This window comes from Amblyraja radiata, chromosome 22 (genome assembly GCF_010909765.2).
Source record: "Amblyraja radiata isolate CabotCenter1 chromosome 22, sAmbRad1.1.pri, whole genome shotgun sequence".
NCBI classification, from domain to species: domain Eukaryota; kingdom Metazoa; phylum Chordata; class Chondrichthyes; order Rajiformes; family Rajidae; genus Amblyraja; species Amblyraja radiata.
The window spans coordinates 39457156-39466943 of NC_045977.1; the positions used below are offsets into that span (position 1 = coordinate 39457156).

Below are 9788 nucleotides of genomic sequence, written 5' to 3' on the forward strand. Positions count from 1 at the left end.
TGTTTGTTTCAAAACGCTAATATAACACATTCATTTGTAGGATGTACAAAGTTGAATACATTTTGGAGCGATATATTTGATATATTTACAAAGCTTTTTAAGTCCACAATAGAACCTAAAACGGAATGGATTATATTTGGAATAATAGTAGAAGATATCAATTTAAATAAAGACCAAACATGTTTTTTTAATTATGGGTTAATAATTGGAAAGAAATTGATACTTACATTTTGGAATAATACAACCATACCAACTGTTAAAATGTGGATTAGGAATATGATGGACATAGCACGCCTTGAAGAAATGAGACTCCGACTAATAGATAAATATGACCAATTCTTAAGGAGCAATTCTTAAGGAGCAATCTTTACGGTGCCGTAAAGATTGCTGATTTCAATTCATGCCGCAGATAGATCTACATCTCCCAATAAAGATTTGAAAATTTCTCTTTTAAGGGGCCTTCTCTCTTTCTATTTCTACTTTCCACTTTTTCTTTTTTTTATATACACACTTCACTTTTTCTACTCTCTACCATCTATTTTTCCTCTTTTTCCCCTTTCTATTGTTTTCTTTTTCTTGTCTTACTTCCTTCTCAAAACATAAAAGTAGAGGTTGTACATAGAATGGATTACGGTATGACATAGTTGGCACCTAAAATTAGGTTCCACTGTACTGTTTTGTACTGTATTAACTTCTAATTTAAAAAAAAAAAAAAAAAAAAAAAAAAATTAAAGTTTAGTGTTGGAGTGTTGCAGCTGGGAAGTGTTGCTGCCTCAGTGCCAGAGATCTGGGTTCGATCCTGACCTCTGGTGCTATCTGTCTGGGATTTGCACGTTCTCCCTGTGACTGCGTGGTCTGGTTTTCTCCCACTTCACAAAGACGTGTAGGTTTTGCAGGTTAATTGACCTCTAAATTGCTCCAAGTGTATAGGGAGAGGATGCAAAAGTGGGATAACATAGATTGTGGTTGGAATGGACTCAATGGGTCAAAGAGCCTCTTTCCATGCCTGTATCTGTAATCATTCAGTTGTAACCATTGTTATAATGCAAGGAATTCAGAAACCAACATGCATACAGGTCCTGTAGGTCAAGCTGAAAATTTACAGAGAAGATTTACGAGGATGTGGCTAGGACTAGCGGGTCTGAGCTACAGGGAGACGTTGAGTAGGCTGGAACTCTATTCCTTGGAGTGCAGGAGGATGAGGGGTGATCTTATAGAGGTGTATAAGATCATGAGAGGACTAGATTGGGTAGATGCACAGAGTCTCTGCCTAGAGTAGGTGAATGGTAAGGGGGGTGGGATGTCAAATGGGATAGTTGAGGATGGAGTTAAAGGGAAAGAGAATAAAGGGATGGTTAATGACCCCAGAATTAACGGGACAGGAAGCTCACAAAGGGACAGGAGAGTATGGCCAAGTGTAATAAGGATCGATGTGAAAGGTGAGATGCGTAAGGAATTAAAAGTATTGTATATGAATGCGCAAAGTATAAGAAGTAAAGTAGATGAGCTTGAGGCTCAGTTAGAGGTTGGTAGATATGACATTGTGGGGATTACTGAGACGTGGCTGCAGGAGGATCGGGCCTGGGAACTTAATATTCAGGGTTATACATCCTATAGAAAGGACAGGCAGGTGGGCAGAGGAGGGGGGGGGGGTAGCTCTGCTGGTGAGGGATGGAATTCAGTCCCTTGTGAGGGAAGACATAGGGACTGACGAGGTAGAGTCACTGTGGATTGAGTTGAGGAATTGTAAAGGCAAGAAGACACTAATTGGTGTTATTTACAGACCCCCAAATAGTAGCCGGGATGTAGGGTGTAAGTTGCAGCAGGAGTTAAAACTGGCATGTAACAAAGGTAATGCCACTGTGGTGATGGGGGATTTCAATATGCAGGTAGACTGGGAAAATCAGGTTGGTTCAGGACCTCAAGAAAGAGAGTTTGTAGAATGCCTCCGAGATGGATTCTTAGAGCAGCTTGTAATGGAGCCGACCAGAGAGGCAATTCTGGATTTAGAGTTGTCCAATGAACCAGATATGATAAGAGAACTCGAGGTAAAGGAACCGCTTGGAGGTAGTGATCATAATATGATTAGTTTTAATCTGCAATTTGAGAAGGAGAAGGTTAAATCGGAGGTGGCAGTGATGCAGTTGAACAAAGGGGACTATGAAGGCATGAGAGGGGAGCTAGCCAAAGTAGACTGGAAAGGGATCCTAGCAGGAATGACGGTGGAACAGCAATGGCAGGAATTTCTGGGCATAATCCGGAAGATGCAGGATCATTTCATTCCAAAAAGGAAGAAAGATTCTAAGGGGAGTAGGAGGCAACCGTGGCTGACAAGAGAAGTTCAGGATAGAATAAAACTAAAAGAAAAGATGTATAACACAGCAAAGAGTAGCCGGAAGCCAGAGGATTGGGAAACTTTCATAGGACAACAGAAGGAAACAAAACGGGCAATACGGGCTGAAAAGATGAAGTATGAAGGGAAACTGGCCAGGAATATAAAGAAGGACAGTAAAAGCTTCTTTAGATATATTAAGGGAAAAAGAGTAGCAAAGTCAAATGTGGGTCCCTTGAAGGCAGACACGGGTGAAATTATTATGGGCAACAAGGAAATGACAGAAGAGTTGAATAGGTACTTCGGATCTGTCTTCACTAAGGAAGACACAAACAATCTCCCAGATGTACTGGAGGACAGAGGATCTAAGGGGGTAGAGGAACTGAAAGAAATTTTCATTTGGCGAGAAATAGTATTGGGTAGGCTAATGGGACTGAAGGATGATAAATCCCCTGGGCCTGATGGTCTGCATCCCAGGGTCTTCAGGGAGGTGGCTATAGAAATAGTGGACGTATTGGTGATCATTTTCCAATGTTCAATAGATTCAGGATCAGTTCCTGTGGATTGGAGGATAGCTAATGTTATCCCACTTTTCAAGAAAGGAGCGAGAGAGAAAACGGGGAATTACAGACCAGTTAGCCTGACTTCGGTGGTGGGAAAGATGCTGGAGTCAATTATTAAAGAGGTAATAATGGGGCATTTGGATAGCAGTAAAAGGATTAGTCCAAGTCAACATGGATTTATGAAAGGGAAATCATGCTTGACTAATCTTCTGGAATTTTTTGAGGATGTTACAAGTAAAATGGATGAACGGGTGCCAGTGGATGTAGTGTATCTAGACTTTCAGAAAGCCTTTGATAAGGTCCCGCACGGGCGACTGGTGACTAAAATTAGAGCACATGGTATTGGGGGTAGGGTGTTGACATGGATAGAAAATTGGTTGGCAGAACGGAAGCAAAGAGTAGGAGTGAACGGGTCCTTTTCAGAATGGCAGGCAGTGGCGAGTGGAGTGCTGCAAGGCTAGGTGTTGGGGCCGCAACTGTTTACCATATATATTAATGATTTGGAAGAGGGAATTAGGAGCAACACTAGCAAGTTTGCGGATGACACAAAGCTGGGTGGCAGTGTGAACTATGAAGAGGATGTTAGGAGGTTGCAGGGTGACCTGGACAGGATGAGTGAGTGGGCAGATGCGTGGCAGATGCAGTATAATATAGATAAATGTGAGGTTATCCACTTTGGCGGCAAAAACAAGGGGGCAGATTATTATCTTAATGGGGTTAGGTTAGGTAAGGGGGAGGTGCAGTGAGACCTGGACATCCTTGTACACCGGTCACTGAAAGTTGGCTTACAGGTGCAGCAGGCAGTGAAGAAAGCTAATGGGATGTTGGCCTTCATAACAAGAGGATTTCAGTATAGGAGTAGAGAGGTTCTTCTGCAGTTGTATAGGGCTCTGGTGAGACCACATCTGGAGTATTGTGTACAGTTTTGTTCTCCTAATTTGAGGAAGGACATCCTTCTGATTGAGGCAGTGCAGCGTAGTTCACGGGATTGATCCCTGGGATGGCGGGACTGTCATATGAGGAAAGATTGAAAAGACTAGGCTTATTTTCACTGGAGTTTGGAAGGATGAGGGGGATCTTATAAAAACATATAAAATTATAAAAGGACTGGACAAGCTAGATGCAGGAAAAATGTTCCCAATGTTGGGCAAGTCCAGAACCAGGGGCCACAGTCTTAGAATAAAGGGGAGGTCATTTAAGACTGGTGAGAAATAACTTTTTCTCCCAGAGAGTTGTGAATTTATGGAATTCCCTGCCACAGAGGGCAGTGGAGGCCAAATCACTGGATGGATTTATGAGAGAGTTAGATAGAGCTCTAGGGGCTAGTGGAGTCAAGGGATATGGGGAGATGTTGGGTGGGCGGCACGACTCACGTCGCAGCGGCCTCTGCAGTCCGTCTGTCTTTTTATTATTTTTTGTCTCGTTTGAATGTAGTTTTTTTTTTGTTTTTTTAACTGGGTATGTGTATGGGGGGCGGGGGGTGGGGAAACTTTTAAAATCTTTTCCCTGTAAGGAGAACCCGACCTTTTCTCTGTCGGGTCTCCGTTGTCGTTGGTGCCGAGCTCCGTGGAGCGGCCTCCAGCAGGAACGACCTGGGGCTCCAGTCACGGAGCCTGCGGACCTACCCAGCTGGCCGAGTTTGGAGCGGGAGGAGCTGTGGTGGCACGCTGCTGCGACCCGACCCCGGGGATTCGGAGGCTCCAACCGCCGGCCCGGTGGACAGTAACACCGGGAGCCCCGCGGGTCCCTGCTGGGAGACCGCTTTTCGGGGCTTCCACAACGGCGACTTCTCCCGCCCGAGTTGCGGGGTTGAAAATTACCTGGAGCGGGGCCTTACATCGCCCGGCGCGGCTTGGAATGGCTGTGGGACTTGTTAGCGCACGCCGGGGGCTCCAACACCAAGACCCGGAGCGTGGCCTTGCATCACCCGGCGCGGCTTTAATGGCCGCGGGACACTTACCATCGCCCGCCGGGGGCTTTGACTCTGACATCGGGAGGAGTGCAGGGGAGAGATAAGTCTTTGCCTTCCATCACAGCGAGGAGGAGATGCGCTGTGATGGATGTTTGTGTAAATTGTGTTGTGTCTTGGTTCTTTTCCTTGTGTGTATGACTGCAGAAACCAAATTTCATTTGAACCTCAATGAGGTTCAAATTCCAACAAATAAATTGTATTGTATTGTAGAAGGCAGGCACGGGTTATTGATAGGGGACGATCAGCCATGATCACAATGAATGCGGTGCTGGCTCGAAGGGCCGAATGGCCTCCTCCTGCACCTATTTTCTATGTTCTATGTTTCTAATGGAGGACCAGAAAATATAGGTTTAAGGTGAAGGGGAAAAGATTTAATAGGAATCTGAGCGGTAACCTTTTCACTCAAAGGGTGGTGGGTGCATGGAACCAGCTGCCAGAGTAGGTAGTTAAGCCAGAGACTGTTCCAACATTTAAGAGACAGGTACATGGAGAGGACAGGTTTGGAGGGATACGGACCAAATGCGGGCTGGTGGGACGTATAGCTGGGACATTTTGGCCGGTGTGGGCAAGCTGGGCCAAAGGGCCTGTTGTCCTGCTCTCTCTAAATTAAACTAAATCTAAATTCCGGGGTTCTGGATTTCCTGCGTCAAAATATTTTTTCTAACAGTACATGACAAGAAGTAATCTTCCCGCACAATGTATTTTAATTTCCTACATGACTGGCTCCCATAATCATCTCCCATCTGTACTGATATCCCGTGCAGTTGTTAAGTGTTTTTCTCTGTGAAGGCTCCTCCCACATACGATGGCGTGATGTATTTGGAGTACCTGGAAATGGTGATTTGTGAAACACTTCGATTATTTCCTCCTGGACCCCGCTTGGAAAGAATCTGCAAGAAAGATGTCAAACTCAATGGGGTGACCATTCCGAAGGACACGGTGATTGTGATTCCTGTTTATGCCCTGCACCGTGATCCAAAGTATTGGCCAGAACCAGAGGAGTTCAGGCCCGAGAGGTGAGTAACAATGATGTTCTCTCTTAAAACCAGCAATCTCTAAACCAGTACCTGCCACCATCTGTGTTCTTTGATAGCCAATTGAGGTTTATTGTCATTTGTTTCCATGGATAGCTCGAAGCAATGTCTTTCCAAGTGCAGACAGGCACAAAATGCTGGAGTAACTGAGCGGGACAGGCAGCATCTCTGGAGAGAAGGAATGGGGGACGTTTCTGGTTGAGACCTTTCGTCAAACCCTTTCAGAGTTGCTCCAGCATTTTGTGTCTATCTTAAGTTTAAACCAGCATCTGCAGTAAATGCATGTATATCTTATTCTTTGATTCTCCTCCTTTCCCGCCCCCCCGGCCTGGGAACTGGTGCACAGAGTGGGTCTAGGGCCAAGAAAAGACCTGACAACAAAGATTTTGCAGGCAGCAGATGGAACATAAAGCCGATAGCTCGTCATTGACGGTGGAGATTAAGTTATGGAGTTCCCTCCGTCAGGTCTTTGAACTTGTAGTTGGGTTATCATATTATAAGTAAAGGGCCTGTCCCACTAATTCGAGCTAATTCAAGAGCTCTCCTGAGTTTAAAAAAAATCAAACATGTGGTAAGCACGTAGAATGTACGTAGCGGGTACGTCGGAGCTCGGGGACGTCTCTTAGCGGCTCGTAACGCTAACGGCAGGTATTCGGGAAACGCGGTAAGCTCGTGAAGACTCGTCCACGAAAGCCCCGAGTACCTACGAGCGGCTATTACCGTAATTCTCCGAGTTCGAATCAGGGGAAACTCGGGAGAACTCTTGAATTAGTTCGTACAGTGGGACAGTCCCATTAGTGTCACAATGAAGGAAAAAATCTGTTGATAAATATAGCTTAGGTAGACAAAAGTGCTGGAGAAACTCAGCTGGTGAGGCAGCATCTATGGAGCGAAGGAGGAAATAGGCAATGTTTCGGGCCGAAACCCTTCTTCAGACTGATGAGCGAATAATATATAATTCTATAATTCCATAGATAAATATAGCTTAATTGAATTAATTGAGGTTTTCTTGGAGAAATGTTCCCAGCAGGTAACTTTGGGAACTGCTTGAATCTCTCCCACTGCTTGAACCTTTCCCACTGCTTGAACCTTTCCCACTGCTTGAACCTTTCCCACTGCTTGAATCTTTCCCACTGCTTGAACCTTTCCCACTGCTTGAACCTTTCCCACTGCTTGAACCTTTCCCACTGCTTGAACCTTTCCCACTGCTTGAACCTTTCCCACTGCTTGAACCTTTCCCACTGCTTGAATCTTTCCCACTGCTTGAATCTTTGCACATCCTTCCAAAAACTTTGCCTTTTGTTGACAAACAATGTTACTAAATCTTTGGCTCTAAAGATCCACAGGCTAGGGTCAGAGGGTGGTGGGTATATGGAATGAGCGGGCAGAGGAGGTAGTTGATGGAGGTACAATAACATTGTTTAAAAGTCACTTGGACAGGCACAAGGGCAGGAAAGGTTTGGAGGAATATTGACCAAATGCAGGAAGTGGGACTAGTTTAGATGGGGCATATTGGTCAGCATTGACTAGTTGGGCCGAATGGTCTGAATGAACGCTATGTGACTCTGACATTGTGCATGAAGCTTGGCATCCAATATCTAACTCAAACACTAGGTCCCTTTGAATGCGAGGGAGAAGCTAAGACAGAAGGCAAGACTATAGTTTCAAGGTATTCCACTCGTCATCCATATCTTCTTGCCAAATTCGATAGTTATCCATGTTTTATTTGGTTCCTTAGGTTCAGTAAGGAAGAAAGGGAGTCGCGGAATCCTGCCGTATACCTGCCGTTTGGGATGGGTCCTCGGAACTGCATTGGGACGAGGTTCGCTCAACTTGTGATCAAGATGGCACTTGTTTCACTCCTGCAACGCCTGACTTTTGTGACTTGTGACGAGACGCCGGTGAGCTCAGGCTTGTCCTACCCAGGGCATTCCTCCTTCTCCTCTCTCCCATCGGGCAGAGGATATATAAGCCTGAAACCAGACTGAGGAACTGCTCCTTCCCCTCTGTTATCAGGCTTGTGAACGGTCCTTTCATAAGCTGGTGTACAGTCCTGATTCTCATTGGACTCTTTCTCTAGAAGTGTTAGGCTTTTGCAACATTGGACTCTTTCTCTAGAAGTGTTGGCTTTGATGCTGAGAACTATATTCTGCACACTGTATCTTTCTCTTTGCTCTACCCATTGCTTTTGGGTTTGGCTTAATTGTATTTATACACTATCTAATTTGATTGGAAAGCTCTTCATTGTGTACCTCTGTACAAATGGTAATAATAAACCTAAACCTACTGCAAAACAAAAGCACTGGAGAGGATAATGAGATGAAACTTTCACCAATCTCAACTTGAACTTTTCTGTTAATGTATTGTTTGCTTTTTCTGTTCCAGATCCCGTTGGAAATTGATGTGAAAGGGCCCATGCATCCTAAAAAACCCATAGTCCTGAAATTTGTGCCACGAATTAACGCCGATTCAATGGAGTAAACGAGCAGCTTGAGGGGAGTGGTGAAAATATTTAGGAGCGTGTACATCTCGTGATTGCTATAACAGAATGGGGAAATATATCGATTTGCACATCTTTAAAGATTTGAATGGCATGTCTAGATGGAGGAGGCCATGGAGATTCACAATGTGTAGATGAAGCAGTGGGGGAGAGCTCTAAGTGTTTAATCAATGCAAAGTTACTGCAGTCTTAACAATATATATTTTTAAAATGTACTAGCAATTTACTTCAAAATCCAATCATTTTAAGCTGTCTTTTCGAGAGAATGCCTGCAAAAATAGTTTTGTAACTAATTTTTTTAATGATTAACAATAAAACATGTAAAAGTGGGTATCTATAGTATCCTGTTTTGAATGCATCAATGAACACATCTGGGTGATCAATGCTGGGTTGTCCATCATGACAGCACCTCACACGTTGAGGATTCACATTTTATGAAGCTGCAGGGATATAAATTCCACCTCGTGGTCTTCCTTCTTAAAGTACTGGTATAAAATAGGAACTGCAATTGAGTAATGGCAGGAAATTAACAGATTTGCATATGAGAAGGTACAGAAAGGCCATAAGTGATAGGAGCAGAATTAGGCCATTTCACCCATCAAGTCTACTCCGCCATTCAATCATGGCTGATCTATCTCTCCCTCCTAACCCCATTCTCCGGCCTTCTTCCCATCGCCCCTGACACCTGTACAAATCAAGAATTATCTATCTCTGCCTTAAAAATATCAATTGACGGCCTCAACAGCCTTCTGTAGCAAAGAGTTCCACAGATTCATCACCCTCTGACTAAATAAATACCTCCTCATCTCCTTACTAAAGGAACATCCTTTAATTCTGATGCTATGACCTCTGGTCCTAGACTCCCCCACTTGTGGAAACATCCTCCCCACATCCACTCTATCCAAGCTTTTCACTATTTGGTAAGTTTCACTCAGGTTCCCCCTCATCCTTCTAAACTACAGCGAGTGCAGGCCCAGTGCTGTCAAACTCTCATCGTATGTTAACCCACTCATTCCTGGGATCATTCTTGTAAACCTCTTCTGGACACTCTCCAGAGCCAGCACATCCTTCCTCAGATATGGGGGCTAAAATTGCTCTCAATATTCTAAATGCTGCCTGACCAGCATCTGATAGAGCCTCCGTATTACATCCCTGTTTTTGGATTCTAGTCCTCTTGAAATAAATGCTAGCATTGCGTTTGCCTTTCTTACTACCGATTCGACTTGCAAATTAACTTTTTGGTTATTCTGCACCAGCACTCACTCCCAAGTCCTCTTGCACCTCCGATATCTGGATTATCTCCCCAGTTAGAAAATAGTCTACACCTTTATTCCCACTACCAGAATGCATGACTCCACACTTTGCTAGGCCTGGAATACTGACAAGG

The 9788-nt window shown here is 44.4% G+C and overlaps 1 protein-coding gene across 1 annotated transcript in view; it reads left to right on the plus strand.

Annotated features, from left to right (window-relative positions):
• Positions 1–8732, plus strand: part of LOC116985979 (cytochrome P450 3A30-like) — a 35410-nt gene extending 26678 nt beyond the window's left edge. Inside the window, exons 11-13 of the mRNA XM_033041130.1 lie at positions 5657–5883; positions 7640–7802; positions 8287–8732. Of these exons, the coding sequence (XP_032897021.1) occupies positions 5657–5883; positions 7640–7802; positions 8287–8382 (486 nt within the window). The 3' untranslated portion in view covers positions 8383–8732. The remainder of the gene's footprint in view (positions 1–5656; positions 5884–7639; positions 7803–8286) is intronic.
• The last annotated feature ends 1056 nt before the right edge of the window (positions 8733–9788 follow it).